This window comes from Rhinopithecus bieti, unplaced genomic scaffold (assembly GCF_001698545.2).
Source record: "Rhinopithecus bieti isolate Rb0 unplaced genomic scaffold, ASM169854v2 scaffold_11380, whole genome shotgun sequence".
In the NCBI taxonomy this organism is placed as follows: Eukaryota; Metazoa; Chordata; class Mammalia; order Primates; family Cercopithecidae; genus Rhinopithecus; species Rhinopithecus bieti.
Window position 1 is genome coordinate 2,557,712 of NW_016807225.1, and position 21,535 is coordinate 2,579,246.

The window sequence follows — 21,535 nt, forward strand, 5'->3', positions numbered from 1 at the left end:
CCTCCTCCTCCTCCTCCTCCTCCTCCTGATCCACTTCCAGTTAATGAGTAGTAAATATATTTTTCTTCCTTCTGATTTTCCTCTAGCTTACTTTATTGTAATACAGTATACAGAACATATAATGTACAAAATATGTATTAATTGACTATGTTACTAGTGAGATTTCCAGTCAACGGTGGGCTGTATGTGGTTAAGTGAAACTTCAACTGTATGGGGGGTCAGTGCCCTAACACCCACCTTGTTCAAGGGTCATCTGTATTTGGATGAAGACCAAATATATATTTCTTATTATAAATCACAGTAACACACTCTTCTTAAGGGCTCACTCATCCTCATTCTTTATAGCAAGAGTTCTCTTTTCAGGCTAGACAAAGTTGTGGAGAGGGTGTGCTCATCTTTTTCCCCTGGGTTTGCCACCTTTTTCTCTAGCAGATATTGACGATGTCTCTCACATCCTTAGAATTCTGCTCCTCCTGCATCCATTTCAAATCATTGCTTTCTCTTCTGAAACCATATATGAAGTTTAACTAATTATAATTATGTGAGGTTGCTTTTTCCATAGGATTTGTATTCCTTCCTGACTAGAATGAGTTCTCATTTGAGATGTGCTGTAGTAATTGGAGTTAAAAATCTGCGGTTAACAGAAAATCCCATTAACAGAAGCTTAAACAGAAAGGAGTTTGTCTCACAAAAGCAGAGGTCCAGGGCTTAGCAGCCCAGGGCTATAGGCACCCCCAGAGCCAGGAGGGATGGAGCGCTTTCCCTTCCTGCCCCCCATCCTTAGCATGCGGGCCTTTGTCACCATGCTCATGCCTCCTGGTTGTGGGATGGCTGCTATACCGCCAAGCCTCACCTCTGTTTTCCAGGCAGAAAAAAGAGTGACGTGAAAGTGATGGTGAAGGGCTCTTTCTTAGCAAGAATTTGTTTTTTGGAGGTGAGGGAGAAGAGTGTGCTGCATCTTTCTCCCGGGACTACCCCTCAGGCCCAGAGAAGCAAGGAAACAGATTTTTAGTTGGGTCATTGTCACCCCAAACAATACTGGTATTTGAATCAAGATGGGAGAGATGACTTTGGGTGGGTGCCAGGCTATTTTCCGCGGTCTGACCCCATCAAGCTGAGTTTCAGAAGTCACTGGATGAGGCTGCCCTACTATAAAGACTGTGTCGTGTGATGAGGAGGGTTAGGTGTGTAGGTAGTGCAGAAACCATTTCACCTCATTCGAGAAGCTTCCCAGAGGTGGAGAATCCTTCAGAAAGATATGAAAGCCAGAAAAAGTTGCTTTTTAGACAGGAATAAACAGAAGTGACTAAAAGGGAACCAAGAGGCAGAACAAGTAAAGTAGGAGATGGAAAAAAATGAGAGGGCTACCTGCTGAGAAACTGAGAGGTAAATTAATTGTGTTGTGGTAAGCAGTGGCCAGCTGGTGGGGAGGCTTCGTGAGCGGGACAAAATGTTTCTCATATGGGGCTGGGGGTCTGTACATGGGGTCAACAGGTCAAGTGGTGAGGGCAGGCTGCTGGACTTGCCATTGAGGGTGGCCTGGACAAGTTCAGCAAGGGAGGCAGAAATATGTACAAGCAGGGGAAGTGGTGGGTCCCCAGAAGCAAAAAGCATGAAGCCACTCCCCTGGGCACACCCAGCCAGCACCCATCTCAGGGGTGGGGATCAGTTACAGGATCAAGGAGGAGAAAGACGTCTCAAGCAAGGACAAGTAGCACAGGGAAGAGACTGGATGAGAACCACCACCACCACCACCACAATAATGATGGTGTTAGCAACAGCTACAGTTCATCGATCACTTCCTGTGTGCCAAGTTCTATGCAAAATGCTTTGCCTGAATTAACTTACTTGATTTTTAGAACAACATTGTGAAGTAGAATTTGATATTATCACCAGCTTGGCAGAGTTTAAAGTGACTTGCCCAAGAGCATGCAGGTAATGAATGATGAAACTTTGTTCTAAAGCCAGAACCTGTGAAACTTTGTTCTGCACCTATAGCCAATTTCTGCTTCTATAACAAAGTACCATAGTCTGGGTAGTCTATAAATAATGGAAATGTATGTCTCACCATTCTGGAGTCTGGGAAGTCTGAGATGAAGGCACTAGCAGATTCAGTGTCTGGTGAGGGCTACTGTATACTTCCAAGATGCCTTGTTGCTATGGACTCACCTGGCAGAAGGCAGAAGGGCAACAGGGATAGCTACCCACTAGCCCTTCCATAAGGGACTAATCCCATCCCTGAGGGTGGAGTCCTCATGGCCTTGTCACCTCCTGAATACTGTTGCATTGGGGATTAAGTTTCAACCTCAATTTTGGAGGGGCCACAAATATTCAAACCATAGCACCCTCTGACCCTGGAGCCCATGTTCAGAACCACTGGCTTCAAGCTAGTTGTTTAAATTGGGGCCCGAGATTAGAGCTCAGCACGTACACCTTGGCTGGCCTGATTCTGAGTAATTGAGCCTGTGGTTCTTGGAGTCCTCTCTGACTTGAGGAATAGGAAGGTTGGTTTCTGAGTTCCCTCTGTTTGGAGGGTTTAGCAGGTCTAGGTAGCTATCCTCTTTCCAACTGCTTGGAGAGAAAGGAAATAAAGAAGTCATATTAAGCAGGAAGAAAACAAATGGAAATGTGAAGAGCAGGTTAACTGTTTAGGAGAGGAGTATAAAGGGGAAGTCATATTTCTGTGTGCAATCCGGAAAGTTGTAGCAGGTCCGACAACAGCTAAGAAAAAGAGAGACAGACCAAGGAGGAAAATGCCTTAAATTCTTAAGTAGGAAGAGAGTTTGGGTCAACTTTATTTTGCCTAAAAGTAATTGAAAAAGGGAAGAGGCAGGCCTGCTCACCCGCCTGCCTTCCTCCCTCTGTTCCTTCCCTCCCCTCCACTTTTTTTTTTTGTCATTGCAGTTTCCAAACCTGCACACTACACTGTCTTGATTGAGATTTTTAGGGCTGGATAAACCAGTTGCAAGGAAGGGGCTGCGTGGGGGTTGTCAGAATGGAGAGCGGTATTAATGGGGAACAGATGTGGGTGGGGGCCAGGATCAAGGGGAGGCAGGGTTGGTGATCATTCACAGAGCTGGGGAGAGAGACCTGAGAAGCTATGGAGTCTGGCCCCTTCCATTTGGAGATGGAGAAAATGAGAACTAGGGAGGTTAAGTGACGCTGAGTTATAGAATCTCAGAGCTAGAAAGGCCCTTAAATGTCACCTTGCCCCACTGCCCAAGGTCATACAGCTAATTAGTATAATAGAATATGCCTCTCATTCTGCAGCCATGCCCATTCTCAAACCTTGAGCGCTGCATGCATTTATCTCAAGTTCACGAAAAGGCCATGCACTATACTATTTGTGCAAGAGTGAGTCTGTTAGAATAAAATTCTCTTTACTGCTATCCTCTGGGACCCTCACAGAATTGAGATGTTGATCGTATGAAGCAATCTTATAGAACAAAAAAATTTCCAAGGAAAAAAGTTGTGTCCCCCGAGCCAGCCAGTCTCTGCTAAGGGGGACCTGCTGCTTTGCAGAGTGAGCAGCTGAAAGCCAGGAGGGAATGATTAGAGATGCCAACCATTGGTTAAAATTCTCCGAACATAAATGATCTCCTTGTTCTCCCTTTGATGGATTTGGTCTCTCAAAAATAAAATGCATCTGTGAACATCACACCTACTTCTTTCCTTTTCTTTTGAGTCCTGTATGGAGAAGTACCCGAAAGCAATTTAAATATAGATGAAACGGGCTGGGCACACATAGGTATAAATATGCATAGGAAATGGAGGCCCCTCACATCATCTGAGTTTGTTCTGCTCTAGTGGGTCGGTCAGAGATTTTACTTTTTGACCCATGCTGTCCCCACCAGAGCTGAATACTGATGGCTACACTAGTTTCTCCAGGTTTAACAGCACCCATTGTAAAAGAGCCCACGTGTTGAAGTGGCAGGGTGCCCTTGGTTCCTATTTACCAGGGATTCACCAGGGTGGGCCCTGAGCCTCCCAGGAGGCTGCCACACATGGTCCTGTGCTCCCCCAGTGGCTCGCATGCCAGCAACCAGAGCTGAGGCACCTTCTCTTCATGTACCTCATCGCTTGGGTGAGTCTCAGTGTATTTATGGGATTTCGGGGGGAGCGCAGGATGTAAAAGAAGAACAGAAGCAGAGAAGATGGTGGGTTAGTTACCAGAAGGAAATCTTTACAGGTTTCCCTGTTATAGAGCAGAAACTTCTGTACAGGAAAAGTAAAAGACCCACTCCAACAATTAAACATGAATTGAAATAAAGGTTTCCAGAAGCACTGAGAAGTTTGTCCCTTGACTTGTGGCACACGGTTTCTACTTGTCTCAGTCACCACATCCCATCTCGTTTATCTCCATCCTCCATCCTAGTAGTTCTGTTTTCCCAAGATTGGTGTCTAGTTCCAAAGTTACTCTTTTCCACTAGCTTTCAGTTCCTCTGATCATGCCAATGGAAAAGTCTCCATTTACAGCCAGTCTTTCTTTAACACTTCTCTAACCCTGCTAATCTCCCCTTTTAATACAAAATAGGCCGTGGGCTCTTGGATTTTTAACAAACAGCAATGTCTAGCTAATCAAGTTTGTAGTTTTTTAAAAGCTGTGTTGTTTTACAATTATTTCCCTATGGCTGGTGATGATAGCTTTCCATTGAGGATGGAGAGTTTTCTTTTTTTAAAAAAAAAAAAATATTAAAACCAAGGAATCAATTTAAAGAAAATACTAAGTAGTTGCAGAAAGTACATAGCTATAACAAAATTGGTGAAGGTGGTACTTGGAAATGGCAGGCATTTGGGGAACACTCATACAGCAGTTCTTCTTGGCTGCTTCTCCCTACCCCCAACGCCCTTCTTTCTCCCAGCGGGAAGAGTAACAACTTCTTCCACTTAACTGCTCTGTGCTGCTTTTGTACTGCAGGATACAGGGTAAGTTGCATAATATTAGGTCATTGAGGTCTCTATATGTGGGCATAAGTAACTTGAAGGGGGAAAGCAGAGAACCCAGGGAAAATTAATTTCCAGCCCCAGAATCCCTCCTGATCCCTGATCAATGTCAGTGTATATATTTATAGAGTTGACACCAGTAATACCATCTTATTTGGTCTTAATGCTTACCCACTCAGCCCTGATGCCATTCTCATCTCCAGCCACCATCTTATCTGTTTTTCAGCCGCGCCATGTCCCCTGCTGTTTTCCGAACACCTCGGCCCCTGCATGCCTCTAACCTCTGTTCAAGTGGTTTCCCTCCTGCAGCTTTTCTGCCCATTGCAAGCCTCCTCATCTCTCCCCTGGCAAGGCTTCCAGGAAGCCTCCCCAGATCCCCAGCTAGAATGGCTGGTTCCCTCTTTAGTGCTCCTGTGACAGTTTGCTTATACCTTCCTTACTTGTCCTATCAAATCTGGGGCTCAGTAGAATGAGGGATTGTGAACCTCAGTTTCCAGGTCCGGCACTGCATCCACTGGCTTTGGAGCCTTCATTAGATCTCTTTGAGGACCCCTGGTCTCCACTTCTTCATCTAGTAGCTGACAGTTTGGATGTGGTGGGAATCTTCTGTTTGTTTTCTTTGTGTTTCTTTTTGTTTTGTTTTTTGTTTGTTGTTTGTTCAAAGAGATGAGGTCTCGCTGTGTTGCTTAGGCTGGTTTTGAACTCCTGGGCTGAAGTGATTCTCCCACCTCAGCCTCTTGAGTAGCTGGGATTACAGGTGCACGCCACTGTACCCATCTGGTGGTGAGAATCTTTTTGGCCTTACAGTATGTAAGTTTATGGAGGCATTAGTGTTATTTCTGTAATGTTCTTCTCTCCCACTGGATTGTAAAATCTTGAGCAAACGATCCCCAATTCCAAACACCTCTCTCTTGTTCCTAGTAGATGATTAGTGATCCAGTGACGGTTTCCTGAATAAAAAAGTGCTCATTTGAGATGCCTAAAACCTCTAGAGTTCTAAACTCTGCTGCCTTTTCTTGATAGCAGGCATATTACATTTTATATGTTCCCATAACTGTAGCTAATCAAAGCGTTTCTGTGTATTTCAACCTTTTTTCATACGTTTAGTTTGAAGCAAAACAAAGCTGTCATATTTAACGTAACCAGCAGGGGGCAACCTTCTCCCAGGAATCGCATTGTGATTCACTAGGCCTTGGCAGTCTATAGACAGGACGTGGGCATGAGTTTTTCTCTCTCTACCAGACATCTTAGTGATGAACTGTGCTGGCAGGAACTAAATATAATCTAGCGTGACCTAAAACCTTAGAGTGCCAAAATTTGGGTGTTAGGGAACACCTGCCTGTTTTCAAAAGAAGGAAGAAAATATGGTACCTACTGGCATATAGTGGATTCTAAACACATGAGTGGCAAGAACTGGAAACTGAGGGGAAGGAGGGGGTGACTTCAGCTTTCAGGGGAGATTTAAATGAGGAGAAATCTATTGGACAAGGAAAACTTCAGTTCGTGAGAAATATCTAGCTTTTAATGAGTATTGCAGGTGTGGGGGCAGCTTAGAGCAGAGGGACCCCAATTATCCAGTGTACCGCCTGGGATTGAATGAGCAGTGTAGCCAAGATGACAATGGCAGATTTCTCCTTTCCTCACATTTGGGTTTTCACTGCAAAGGCTTATTTGGCAGTTCACACATTTATAAAGTAGAGCCTTGGTTCTGGATTTGCTGGTGACATTAGATGATCTGGGAATATTGCCTTCTCTCTCTCATGCCTTGGTAAAATTTACCTCAATGAGATTTGGAGGCAACCGTGAGATTTTTCTTGGACATTTAAAAATAATGAGGGTAGAAAACCTTGCAAGAAAATGGCATTTTGATTTTTTCTTTCCAGAGGAGGAAATTTTAACTTGACATTTTAAAAACATGAAGTAGCTTTGGCATCAATGTAGTTGGTATCTCTTTCCTGCTCTTTCCCTGGACAGTTTTTCTTCATGCATTTGACCCCTGGCTGAAGTTTCTTATCTTTTGAAATGGAACCATGCAGGTGCCTTCCTATGGCTTTGGCGTTTCTCTCATCTGCAACAAGTTATAGTCAGAACCCTTCATCTAAACCCTTCACATTCCTCCCCAGGTCAGAGTGATCCGTGAGGGATGGACTCGCATAGGGCCTTCCCCGGGCACAGGCGAGGCTCCAGGTGCTTGGCACTTCGGTCTATTTTAAGCCTGTTCTGCCTTGCAGCAGGGAGGTGGGTCTAGGGTCTAGTATGTGCTGTGGATATTAAGAGACTTCAAGGACACTTCCCCCCATTTATCCTGGTTATGTCCCCTGCTAAAATAGGTTAACGGTGTCTAATTAACCACTGAACATTGTCATGCTGCATAAAGATAGCATCCTGGCTGTTCTCTGAGCCGTGGTACTTTATCTCCATTTAGATCTCTGCAGTATTCCATTAAACTCGAGAGAAACATTTTAACTGAGATGATGTCTACATTAGGGCTGCCTTTTACCCTTCAGCGCATAACCCATGTAGCAGCAGTTAAGGCCTCTTCTCTCTGGTGAAGGGAATCCAGGTTGTTTCATGGTCTCTTCCTCAGAAGTTCATGGGGTCCCTGCAGTTGGGGGTCATAACTACCTGCTAGTTCCACTTGATCATGATGGCCAGATCAGGCCCCCTGATGCAGCAGGGAGAGACAGACCCCGCAGGCAGGAATAAAACTATGAGGATCCAAGATTCCGCCGTGGTCCCACGTGGCTGAAGTCACAGATGTGCCACTGGAATCCACCTTGTGCTCAGCTGCCCAAATCACACCATTGAATGTCAGCGTGGGCTCCAAATGCCAAAGAAAGGGATTACATTTAAGCAAAAGAAATTCAAAAAGGGAGGAATATGGAAAGAAAGGTGACTTAACTAGACAGGATTTCTTTTTGCCATGATGCACACTGTTGCATTGTAAATATGACAAATCACAGAACAATGAAGCCAAAATTAACTACCAGATCATCAGGACTGACAAAGCTACAGCCCTACTATAAGTTGAAAGAATGTCCCTGTCCTGAAAATATTAGTTGGATTTGAAGCAGAGGAGCATTTCCCATGCTGTAGAAATGCCTGCATGTCTCCATGGTGTAAGGGCTGGAAACTGAGCTTTGGAGTCAGACACTCTGCTTGCATTCTGGCCCTACTACTTTCTAGGTAGGTGACCTTAGGCAAGTTACTTACCTCTCTGAGCTCACCTGTAAAACAGAGAGAATAAAAGAAGGTACTATGATACTGAAATAAGATAATGTATACTGTATAGGATGTATGTGATTATATAATTGTATAATAGTATTATAAATACTATAATGATGGTGACTGGTGCCTAACAAGCTCGGTAAATGTTGACTGTTGTCGTCAGTCATCATCCTTCTTAGGGCAGGTTTGTGGGGGAAGGGGCAGCATAAAGGAAGGGTGGGCCGGGGCCTGGAACTGGGCTTTCTTTCCCCTGAGAGTTGACAGTGGGTGTGCTGAGCCAGGCAGGAGAGGCTCAGTGTGGGTCAGAGAGAAGCTGGGATGAAGACCAGGAGGGGACTGGGTGAGTGTGGAGCTGAGGTACTGGGCTTTAAATGCAGGTCACAACAGCAAGACAACCCCCTTCACCTTCACATCCTCTACCTGAGAAGCCAAGCTTCTGAGTCCTTGGCAGCTTCGTGGCTGAGCGTTGTAGGCAATTTGGAAAGGGCCATCAGCCCACTGTGATGTGGGGAGGGGGAGCTGGTGTGTCTTTCCTCCCTCACCCTGCTCCACAAGGCGGAGGTGACAGAGAACGTTTACTGTCACTGTCCCGAGTTAAAATTTCATTCTGCAAAATGGCCAAAGCAATCAGTGATGATGGAGTAGCTCTTAAAAAGAAAGCTGGCATTTAATTAACTTTCCAAAGTGCTGGTTCAGCAACCTCTATGTATTACATTTTGAATATTGAACAAGCATCTCTAATCGAATCTAGATTGCTCTGGGCCTGGTGTGGTGGAGAACACCTGCTTAGTTTTCATGAACACCATGGACTCGGGCGTGAATTTCAGGATCACTCAGGAACAGAGACTTCACCTAGTGGACCATTCAGGCCCCTTGCTATTTCTTCCTCCTCACATCCTTTAGGTCAAGTCCATGTTCATTAACACTTCTGTTAGAAGAAAGTAGGCAACTCAGGAGGAGAAGGCAAAGAAGTTTCAGTTTTGCTGCTTAGCAACTGGAGTATTCAGCTGAATGTCTCAAAGCTTAGGGCAAGGAGTCTCATCTACATGACTAGGTCCCATTTCTAGAAGTTACTACCTCAGAGGGATGAGGAGTAAGCCCAGCCCATGTACACTGAAAAGCTTCCGGGGTGAGTCTTGTGCACCACTGTTGAAGAACGACTAATTTAAAAGATTTTCTCCAGCTTCCAGTTCGCTGTCTATACCATATCGTGCCTTCCATTAGGAGAGAAAATCAAGAAGGGACCGTCTACACAGTAAATCCAAGGAGATGTCTGGGTGCCTTAGGGATATTAGATAATCAACTGGTATCTTCCTTTGAAAAGGCTTGAGGCAAAGTGTTTGGAATCTAGGGTGAAAGTCGGGAGACATGGATTCTAGTTTCAGCCTCATCACTAACTAGCTCTGTGATTTGGGTGAAGACCACAGCCGCAGTGCCCAGCGTCCCTCTCTGTGTTTAAAATTGTTCTGCTGAAACCTGCTTTTCCTCTTCTCCAGAACTCAGCCAAGGTAGTGTTTGTAGATGTGAATGTCTTTGAAGAGTATTGAAAAGTGCTCTATGTGAGGTGATCTTGCTGGAATTATTATGATTTGCCATGTTCCCCAAACTTCTAATAGCCTCTTTTGGGGGAAAAGGCACGGGGGCCCTGAGTGCAGAAATAAACCGGCAGCCCGAGGCTATGCTGATCTCAGCTCTGCAGACAACCTGCCAGGGGGCTGGGACCAGGCCACACAAGCCTCATCGACAGCCTCAGTTTCCTCAGAAGTTGGGGATGAAGTGTCTGTGAAGAGGTGCTCCAGAACCCATAATTCTTTACCTTAGCCTCTGTCCCCACACAGTCTGGGAGGCAGAACTTCCATATCAGATTCTTCTCTGATTACCTACCCTGTGGACTGTGGTAGACTACTGTGTTTTAGGTTCTTGTTTGTTTGCTTGCTTGTTTGTTTTTAACCTGTCACCAGTAGTTTAAAAATACACTCAGGCTGAGCACAGTGGCCCATGCCTGAATCCCAGTGCTTTGGGAGGCAAAAGCAGGAGAATTGCTTGAGGTCAGGAGTTTAAGAACAACCTGGACAACATAGTGAGACCCTGTTTCTACAAAAAAATAGAAAAAAAAAATTAGCCAGGCACAGTGGCATGCACTTGTAGAGGTGGGAAGATAACATGAGCCCAGGAGTTTGAGGCTGCAGTGAGCATGATCCCAACACTGCACTTCACTCTGGGCCACAGAATGAGACCCTGTCTCTTAAAAAAAAAAAAAAAAAAAAAGTAAATTAATTCAGAATATACTTCATGATTGGGTATGGGTACACATAAAACAGGAAACAAAATGTTTATATAATACCTATCCTTACTATTTTCAGCACACTGCATTTTCTGTGCTATTAAAAAAGAAAGATGATTTCATATCATATGCATTATTTGCCAAATTTTAAATGTGTCCTAATTAATAACATGTACTGTTGTTAGTCTTCTATGAAATCAATATTGTAAGGCCTGCTTTTGTAATCAAAATGGAGAGAGTGAAGAGCGCTGTGTGCCAGTGAATACTCCCCTTCATCTTTCTAATATTATGTATTAACTTGTTTTCATGGAGTGGCTATTCAGAATTGGCAGTTACATTCTGTTCAATTTAACCAAACTGGCTTTTTTTTTTTTCCTAGTGAAGGATCAGTTTTAAACAAACATTGGGATACCAATACAGAAAACTTGAGACAGTATTTGTATGTTTTAATCAGTGTAGCTGTGTGCTTCTGCTTCTCAAGAGCTGGATCCATACAGGTTGTGCGCCATCTGTCCTCTTGAGGTTCAGGAGATTCTAAATGGAATAATCCACGGTTTGGGACGGCATCCAGAAGTTTTCCCTATGACTTTATATTTTGTATTATGTCAAATGTTATGGCAGGGCCCAAATAGCATAGCCACAAGTTTGGTTTATGTGGGCATAAAATTCTAACCAAACTCCAGACATAGGGAGTCATTTGGAGAAAGCCTGTATGTGGTGTTTTAACCTAATAAAGTTGATGAGGGAAAGGGGAGAGGAAGCAAACATAAAGCGGGTGAAGCGTAGAAGCATCTTTTCCATCTCAGGCGTGGGCTTCTTCCGTGGACCGACAGCTGCAATGCAGTATGATCTTGACAGAGCCTCTACTTCGTCTCAAAATGCTCAAATGATTTCGTACTGCAAAATAAAGCCAAATTGGTAAAAGAAAATAAAAAAGAAAGATGAAAGAAAAATTTTTAAAGGAAAGGAATGCTGGTGGTGAGCCACGAAACTGGTTTCATGGCTCAGTAGTGGGTCATGACCTGAAGCTTAAAAAACATGGTGCTAGATTCTGTGTCTTTTGCTGGGCTCCTTGTTGCTGCACTACCCTGAGGTACCTTTGAGGACCAGGCAGATAATCTGTGAAGTGGGGTTTTATTTCAGAATGGCACCTTTAGTCATATTCCTGAGATACATACAGAAATTATTTGCATATTCGCATTTCTATAAAGAAATATACTCTGCCAGTTTTCCTAAAACACGCTCCCCACTTTGTCTTTTTGCCTCCTCACATTTGATAGCTGCATAGCTACAGGACGCACTTTGCCAGCCTCCTCACTCCTATTGGAAAACCAGCAGCGCAGATGACGTAATTGAGGACTAGTTCTGGACCCCCAGTGTTTGGGAGCAATGCGGGGTCGGGGGAGCTCAGGTTCATCCACTGCACGTCCAGTATTGCCAGGCCGAAAAGTTAAACTAAAAAGTTAGAGTTCAGAAATTTGGATTTGTATACAAAATCTCCCCATTTTGGCAATGAATTTACATTACAACAGAACAAAACACAAAATAGACAGCAGTATGGTTTAGACCAAACTCATCTGCAGGCTAGGTAAGGCTGGGAAGTGGCCAGTGTTCCGTCTGTGACCCAGATCAGAGGCAGGGTGCACCATCCCACTCAGTGCGCTCCCAGAACCTGTTGTTTCTGGCAGAGAGTGAGAGAGAGAGAGAGAGAGAATGAGAGAGAAGACGCCACCTGAGGGCATCCCTGCTGCCCTTCCTTGAGGACTCCATTTGATTTTTCTCCTTCCGCTGTCGGGAGAGTCCTTGGGCTCCCCCTAGAGCGAGAGAGAGCAGGATGTGGGCTCAGCAGCAATTAAGCTGAATATTAAACTCATCCCCCTTTTGAATGTTGAGTGGATAAATGGCAATTATTCAGCTTCCCCCCAAAGATTAGCATTATCATTATTGTTTCCTTCAGACATAATCGCGGCAGGTTTTGCCACCGCACATTGTGTAGGGAAGGAACAATTCGGTCATAACTCCTGACGGTAATTGGAGACGAATATGTCTCTTATGTACACAACAAAGGCGTCAGCCTTTCTTCGTAGCCTGTTTAATTCCAGGATTCTTCTCTTATCCCTGTTTTCATCCAAGCACTTCTACCCTTGGTGACATTAGCTGTGCCATTCGGACAGTGGGGGTATAGAGTTTAACTTCATGAGGACAATTAGAGGCATTGGTCCTCGGGAACGGCGTGAACTAGGAAGTCAGCTTCTATCCTCCCACACAGACAGAAGGTGGCTTTGGTGGCTACTGGGTGCTCTTCCTTTAGGATTCCGTTGACTTAGAACAGGCGTTGGAAGTCTATAGCCTCCAGCAACACCAGGCTGGGGATGCCCTGGGCACCCTGCAGTGGTTTCCCCATGGTGCCTCCCACTACCCATTCTGTTCCCCTATGCCCTCCTAACCCTCATTGCTGAGTCTCCTTTATCTCTCTTTAAGGGTCAGAAACTGCAGCCTGGGAGATTCCCTTAGAGTTGTTATACCCTGTTCTTCCAGCTTGACCTACCCATTCTCCCACCTCACTTCAGCCATCATTCTTTCTTTTTAAAAATAGTACAGTTGATAGAGTAAATTCCATGGAAAGCAGTCTATTTAAACTTTGACTGACTTTTTAAAATCATTTTTAATTTTTTAAGTTTATATTATTAATTTTTTTTTTGAGACGGAGTCTCACTCTGTCACCAGGCTGTGGTGAAATGGTGCGATCTTGGCTCACCACAATCTCCACCTTCTGTGTTCAAGTGTTTCTCCTGTCTCAGCCTCTGAGTAGCTGGGATTACAGGCGCCCACCACCATACCCAGCTAATTTTTGTGTCTTTAGTAGAGATGGGGTTTCACCATGTTGACCAGGCTGGTCTCGAACTCCTGACCTCAAATGATCTACCTGCTTTGGCCTCCCAAAGTATTAGGATTACAGGCATGAGCCATTGTGCCTGGCTGAACTTTTTATTTTTTAATTGACAAAAAAAAAAAAAAATGAATGTAGAATTTTGCTTTTGGCAGGGGGAGTTATTTGCGTTTTGCAGGAATTGCTGGTTGGCTCCAAGAAACCAGTTCTTACTGGCAAGGCTGGTGGCCCAGCCTGTCAAGGTCTACATCCTGCCTCCAGGCCATTTGCCATCCTTTGCTGTTGCTCATCATGGTGCTAGATTTCTGACTTAAAATAACTCATTTAAAACAAACAAACAAAAAACCCACAATAACAGAATTGTGGAAGTTTTCAGACATACAAAAATGTAATTGCCATGTACCCAATGTTCAACTTTAATAATCATCAACAGTTCGCCAGTCTTATTAGAAAACTTCAGATCAGTGTTTCTCAGAGTGTGAGTAGTGACACACTTAGATTAGAATTTTAAAATGCATATTCCTGGGCACCCCCCACCCACCCAGACCAGCTGATTCAGAACTCTCCCTGCCAGGCCCACCAATCTGCATATCTAACAGGCTCAGTGGATGGTTCTTATGCACACTGACATGTGAGAACCACTGCCGTAGGTACGCGTGTGTCAGCCAGGCCCTGGCACTACTCACCCACCATCACTCAGAAGGTCCTCTCGTCCTTCGTGTGAAGGGCACAGAAAAGCAGTTCTGAAGCCTGAAGCCTGAACTGTGAGGCGAGGGCATCCCTTTTTGCTCACTGGAAGCTGCAAGTGCTGACAGCTAATAGCACCAAATAAGACCCAGGGTCTCAGTCCTAAGAAAGCACTCTATAAACCAGTCAGTTTATTGCTGAAAGAAAAGAGGGCACTGAATCATCTGTATCTATTTGAATTTTAAGCCACTCGCTCAACCTGCACTTAAACTCTCAACAATTCAATTTGGAGTGAGGCTGATATAAAGCTGTAAGAAGGCACTACAGCGTCTTTAGTTCTCTCATGCTGGTTGTGGGGCTTGTCTCTAAAGAGAACTGCAGACAGATAAAGCACTTGAGATATACTAGTTTTCCTCCACTTTTGAAACCTTCCTCAAGATACTACCCTGGTGCATCAGACTAGTGGGCTCTTAAAACCTTGTCTTTTTTTTTTTTTTTCAGGTTTAAGAGGAAGGCTTCTGAAGAAATAGAAGAGTAGGTTTCCAGTATTCTTATTCTTATGGTATCCTGTGTTGATCTTGGTCAGCAGTGTGGTCTTGGTGGTCATGACCTGTTCCACCTATGCTGAACACGGTGTTAGAAGTCTGGGGCTAGAATTATTTTTGCCTGCTGAATCCAAGGTTTGGTTAATCCTGCTTCCTCAACTGAAGGTCTGGACCCTTTCATTGATGCCCATGTCCTATCTCCCACGGTGTGGTTTTTAGAATTATATGTCCAGGTATCAGGGTACTGGCCCATGCCTTCTGCATTATTGATATAGATGGGCAGAAGCAATACCAGCTTCTAAGCTTTGCCTTCTCATAAGACTTATATCAGAAAAGAAAGAAGTTTCCTAGATAAAGGTGGCTGTGAAGGTAGGGCCCCCGGTTTCCCACTCCTGGGGGTGGAAGGAGCATTCATGTCATAGCCTTTGTGATGCTGTCCTCTGGAATAGTGCATTGCACAGCCTGTGCAGCCACACACGGCACACCCAGTGGCCTAATTAGGTTTGACCAAGTTGACAGAGAAAAGCAGGTCCAGGGACATTTTCATCTGGGAGAAAGAATGGATACAATCAACGTTTGGGGTGTTCCTTTCTGTGTTTGAAACTCATTTTCTGCTCTCTTTTTCTTCTTTTTTGGGGGACAGTTTTCGCCTCAGACCACAGAGGCAAAATGGATCAGATTATGGAAGAGGTAAGAGGCCCCTGAAGGAAGTCAAAAGGTCTTCTAGAGAGGCCCCAGAACATTTCCTGGGCTACAGCTGAGGCACTGTTGACTGCAGCAGTACTGAAGACATTTGCAGTGGTCTCCTGACGCACGCTGACACACATCTCCATGCCTTGTTGAATGCTGCCACCTCTACCCGGAGTATCTCTCCCTTCTTTATATGCTAACCCTGCTTATCCTTCAAAAGGTCAGCCAAAGCATCACTTCCCCTGAAATGTCTTCCCTTCCCATCCCACTCCCTCTCTGACCGGATGTGCTTTCTCCATACTCCTCTAACCTCCTTGGCAAACCAACATTGTAATAACATGGCTAATACTTACTAGGTGTTGACTGTATCCCAAGCACTGTCCTTCCAGTTTACACATGTTAAAGCATTTTCTCTCACCACAACCCCGTAGTACTATTATTATCCCCATTTTACAATTATGGAAACCAAGGCATGGAGAGGTTAAGTAAGTTGCCCAAGGTCACAGAGTTGCTAAGTGAGTAGAGCCAGGATTTGAGTACAGTTAGGAGGTATTGTGCTTTAACTCTTTGTTGCCTTGATCGTTTTCCCACCAGACCTCTAAGCTTCTTGACGGCAGATAACACATGTTCTTTATCTTTGCGTCTCCAGTGTGTGACGCATAGTAGTTAGTTAATGGGTAGCTATATAAATGCAGGGGGAAAAGTACTAAAAAGGCAAGTAACTGTGGCACAGTGGAATCCTGTGTTCAAATATCAGGAGAAAAGATGAGGTTTGTGTGTGTCTCTAAAAAGAAGCCTTCTAGGGAGGAGATTATGCAGGGGATCCAAATTATTATTATTATTGTTGTTATTATTATTATTTTTTGAGACAGAGTCTCACTCTGTTGCCAGGCTGGAGTGCAGTGGTACAATCTCGGTTCACTGCAACCTCCGCCTCCCAGGTTCAAGCGATTCTTCTGCCTCAGCCTCCCGAGTAACTGGGGTTGCAGGTGCATGCCACCACCCCCAGCTAATTTTTTGTATTTTTAGTAGAGATGGGGTTTCACCATGTTGGCCAGGCTGGTCTCTAACACCTGACCTCAAGTTATCCTCCCACCTCGGCCTCCCAAAGTGCTGGGATTATAGCCATGAGCCACAGTGCCCGGCCCCAAATTGTCAAAGCCTTTTTCTTTTTCAGATACACTTATTTATAATTTTCACACTCCTTGTTTGTGTAGATCCTAGTTTCTATCTGGTATCAGTTTCCTTCAGCCTGAAAAACTTTATCATTATTTTGTAGAACAGGTCATCTGGCAAGAAATTCTGTCTGCGTTATTTGTCTGAAAATGTCATCCTCAACTTTTTACCAGACATGGAATTCTAGGCTGACAATTTTTTTCTTTTAGTTTTTTAAATAGTTATTTTATTGTCTTTGGCTTTCTTTGTTCCCTCCTTCCCTTCCTCCCTCCCTTCCTTCCTTCCTTCCTTCCTTCCTTCCTTCTTTTCTTTCCTTTTCCTCCTCTCCCCTCCGCTCCCCTCTGTTTTCTTTTCTTTCTTTTTTTTTTTTTGAGACAGGATCTCACTCCATCATCCAGGCTGGAGTGCAGTGCCACGATTTTGGCCCACTGTAACCTCCACCTCCCGTGTTTAAGTAATTCTCCTGCCTCAGCCTCCTGAGTAGCTGGGACTACAGTTGCATGCCACCACACCCGGCTAATTTTTGTATTTTTAGTAGAGACAGAGTTTCACCATGTTGGCCAGTCTGGTCTCAAACTCCTGACCTCAAGTGATCCACCCGCCTGTAATAGGCGTGAGCCACCTTGCCTGGCCTACATTGTTTCTGATGAGAAGACAGTCGTTATTCTTATCTTTGTTCCCCTGTATGTAATATATCTTTCCCCCATCTGCTTTTAAGATTTCTTCTCCATTATCAGTTATTTTCAGCAATTTGGTCATGATGTGCCTTAGTGTGGTTTTCTTTGTGTTTATCCTACTTGAACTTCTTGAGTCTGTGGATTTATGGTTTTCGTCAGATTCAGAAAATGTTAGCTAATATTTCTTTAAATACATTTTTCTTCCCTCCCACTTCTTTTAATTACAAGTTTGCATGTCCACACAATTGTCTCCACAGGTCACTGAGGCTTGGTGTTTTTTGTTTTCAGTCTACTTTTTTTCTCAGTGCTTCAACTTGGATCGTTTCTGTTGCTATGTAACTGGTCTTGTCTTCTACAATGTCTGGTCTGCTGTTAAGCCCATCTAGTGAATTGTTATTTCACATATTGTTTTCAGTTCTAGAAGCTCCATTTGGTCCCCTTTTATGTATCTTCCATTAATCTTCTCATTCTGTGTACATTTTCTTTCATCCTTTATATAGACTGAGTATCCCTTATCCAAAATGCTTAGGACCAGAAGTGTTTCAGATTTCAGATTTTTTTTCAGATTATGGCATATTTGCATTATGCTTATCTAGTTGAGCATCCCAAATTCCAAAATCCAAAATCTGAAATGCTCCAGTGTGCATTTCCTTTGGGCATCATGTCAGTGCTCAAAAAGTTTTGGATTTTAGAGCATTTTAGATTCTCAGATTAGGGATACTCAGCCTGTACTAGCTCTTTTCATGTTCTTTTGCTGCTAATTCCATATATCTGTCTTTTCTGAGTCTGTTTCTATAACTGATTTTTCTTCTGGTTACAAGTCATATTTTTCTGCTTCTTTACATGATTCATAGGTTTTGATTGGATGCTGGACATTGTGAATATCATTATGTTAAGTCTCAATCTTCCTTTCAAGACTAACATACAGACACTCTTCAACTTACAGTCTGGATAAAACCATTGTGAGTTGAAAATATTGTAACATAAATCAAAATATCATAATCCATAACCCCCTCTTAAGTCAGGGACCGCACTGAACATGTGTTGCTTTTGCACCATCATAAAGTTGAAAATGTGTTAAGTCAGTCAGGTGCGGTGGCTCATGCCTGTAATCCCAGCACTTTGGGAGGCCGAGGCAGGTGGATCACCTGGGGTCAGGAGTTCGAGGCCAGCCTGCTCAACGTGGTGAAACCCCATCACTACTAAAAATACAAAAAATTAGCCAGGGGTGGTGGCGGGCACCTGTAATCCCAGCTACTCAGGAGGCTGAGGCAGGAAAATCACTTGAACCTGGGAGATGGAGGTTGCAGTGAGGCGGAGGTTGCACTCCAGCCTGGGCAACAGAGTGAGACCCCATCTCAAAAAATAAAAAAGAAAAAAGAAAGAAAATGCGTTAAGTCAAACCATTGTAAATTGTGGAACATCTATATTTGTTTTGGTAAGCAGTTAATGTATTTTCTTAAATCAATTTGAGCATTTTGAAAATTGTTTCAAAGCTTCATTAGGGCAGGTCTAGAGTTAGTCCTAAACACTGATGCCTGGTTGTTCAATAAGATGTCTGTACTCTAGATGAGTGGAGCTGAGCCTCCTCCAGTTCTGTATAAGTGCTGGAGATTGTTCAGCTCAACCTTTTCAGTAGTAATTGAAGTATCATAATGCAACCTGCAGCCATACCAGCCTGAATGCACCAGATCTCGTCTGAAATATCATAATGCATAACCCCCTCTAAGTCAAGGAGGTTGTGCTCCAGTCTGCTCAGGCTTGTGGAGTTTCACCCTACAGAGGCACAGCTTAGTATCCAGTCAGTCTGGACTTCTGGAGCTTTTCCTCTCCGTAGCTCCCCAGTCTTTCAGACTTTGCTTCTAAAATTCCAGCCACTTAAGTCCCACTAAACTTTAGTCTCCTTTCAACTCCATGAGAACTTCATGCTACGTGTGGGGTTCCCCACACTGTGCCAAAGTCCAGGAATGACCTCTAGTGACCTAGGGCTTACTTCATCTGTTTTCCTGCTCTCAGGAATCAGAGTCTTAGGCTGCTTATTATCCAGTGTCTGGAAACAGTAGTACCATGTATTTTCCTCCAATTTTCGAGTTGTTTGTGGCAAAAGGGCAAGTCTAGTACCACATATTCTCTCATGGTTGGAAATGGAGTCTTAAAGCCTTTTTTTTTGGAACACCTTTGTATGTGACTGCATACAAAGAGAATTCAGTCTGTAAAACTTAGGTAATTGTCTGATAATCACAAGACTAGGGAAAGGATCAAAAATAACATCTATGAAATATTCTGGGATGGTGGCTAAAATGTATAATCCCAGGCCATGCACTAATCAGAAGCTAGAGCTGGGGAATCTGCATGAATTTAAGTAAGCTCCCCAGATGAGTATTTGACAACTCTGTAGGGACTGAGGACCAGCGAGGGCAGGAGTCCTGTGAAAAAGTACTTCTGCCTCATCTCATTCCGAGCAGGGATTGGGGGTTGATGAAGGTGGAAGAGTTGTTATTAGAGGTCAGAACACTCCACACTCTTAAGATTTAGTAAGACCATACTCTCATTATTCTCCAGCCTTTTTCTTTGCTTTCCAGTATCTCTTCATGACAGATCTTCCTCCTTAGCACTACCTACTAACTTCCTTTTAGACTTCTCCACCCACTAATAATTCTCAATGACTATATTAAATATGAGATCTTGCATTTCTGTTCTCAGAGTCTGTTTTCCCAGATATGTACCTAAGATGTCTTTTGCCAGTGCTAAATTGTCAGCTCAGAGATTGGTGGCTGCTGGCCACACTTGTGATCTGCCTGTCCTTGCAGACTGCTTCTTCAGCCATTGGTTGCATAGGACAGTAAGGTGACCATCCAAGAGGATGTACCCAAGGACGGAAGGAGGCAGAGTGTCTGCCAGACATGAGCAAAGTGGGTAGGTGGTGAAGGAGCAGTGTGCATGGAAATTGTAATGCTAGAGCAACGATTCTAGAGTCTCTGGTTTGAACTGGCATGAGGGAGAGTGGTAATGAAGGCTTGGTTTGAACCGGCATGAGGGAGAGTGGTAATGAAGGCTGGTTATTTGTAGTGTGGGGATCTGGCCCGTCTTGAAGGTGTGTAGAAGTGAGTATGGGGCAAATTATTTCCTGCAGAACGTCTTCTTTGGACAGCTTCAGTCCCCAGTTGCTCATGTTTTGTATTTGTTCAAAGCACCAAGAGACTTGTGTTTTAAGTAAGAAAGCATTAAACTCAGGAAAAAGGATTTTAGAGTTCTTTGGCAGAAACTTCTAAATGGAAACACAAGAAAACAAATTGATAATCTCTAGAATTATCTGGACTTGTACTCTTCTGCAGGCTTTTCTCCACCCTACCTTGAACCTGTTCCCAACTCCCTTGAAAGGACTTCTGAAATTCCACTTTCTCTACTTTTTTCATCATGGAAGTACTAAATTTCAAGGAGTAACTGCTAAATGTTATAGCAGAATCCTCTGAGCACTAAAGTTTACATCTGTTATAAATACATGGAATTAGAAAGTTGTACTGGCCACCATTGGGGCATCATCACTTTAGGATCAAGTTGTTGCACCTTTAAGGAACTTTAGGACATCTTGTCCAGACCTGTTCTTTGTTGTGTTAAGAAAATGAAGTTTAGAGATTATCATATATCAGAGGATATATATATATATATCCTCTGACTTCCAGGACACTCTGCTGTCATGCCCCAGTGTCCACCAACATCACCGTCATCATCATTTACTACCAAGCACTTACCATATGCCGGCTACATTTTCTCTCATTTACTTCTTAAAACAAATCAGTAGGAAAGTTTTAAAAAATCAACTTTACTAAGGCCTGATTTATATACAATAAATGATATCTTTGTTAAAGTGTACCATTTAGGTTTTCACGGATGTATATACCTGTGAAACCCCTGCCACAAGACAGAACATTCCCATTCCCCAGAAGTTCCTCCATGCCCCTTCCAGCCCATCCTTCCTCTCTCTCCCTTGGCCTCAGACAACTACTGATGTGTTGTTCATGCTATAGAGTAGCTTGCAGTTTCTAGAATTTTATATAAATGGAAGCATAAATATTTACTCTTTTGCACCTGGCTTTTTTTTTTCACTCAGTGTAATGATTTTGAGATTCATCTAAGCTGTTGCATACATCATTAGCCTATGTATTTTCATTGCTGAATAGTATTCCATTGTATGGACATACCACAGTATGTTCAGTTGTTGATAGACATTTAGATTATTTACTATGCCCATTTTATTTGTTATTTATTTATTTATTTATTTATTATTTATTTATTTTTATTATTATACTTTAAGTTCTAGGGTACATGTGCATAATGTGCAGGTTTGTTACATATGTATACTTGTGCCATGTTGGTGTGCTGCACCCATCAACTCGTCAGCACCCATCAATTC

The 21,535-nt window shown here is 43.5% G+C and overlaps 1 protein-coding gene across 2 annotated transcripts in view; it reads left to right on the forward strand.

Moving 5' to 3' along the window:
• The window catches only part of IFT43 (intraflagellar transport 43), a 106,969-nt gene that overhangs the window by 61,790 nt on the left and 23,644 nt on the right, over positions 1 to 21,535 (forward strand). For both annotated transcript variants that reach the window (XR_001887072.1, XM_017880569.1), the window contains exons 4-5: positions 14,535 to 14,567; positions 15,222 to 15,268. Coding sequence is in view for 1 of the 2 variants with exons in the window: in XM_017880569.1 (XP_017736058.1) it covers positions 14,535 to 14,567; positions 15,222 to 15,268 (80 nt within the window). In the remaining variant the exon portion in view is untranslated. The remainder of the gene's footprint in view (positions 1 to 14,534; positions 14,568 to 15,221; positions 15,269 to 21,535) is intronic.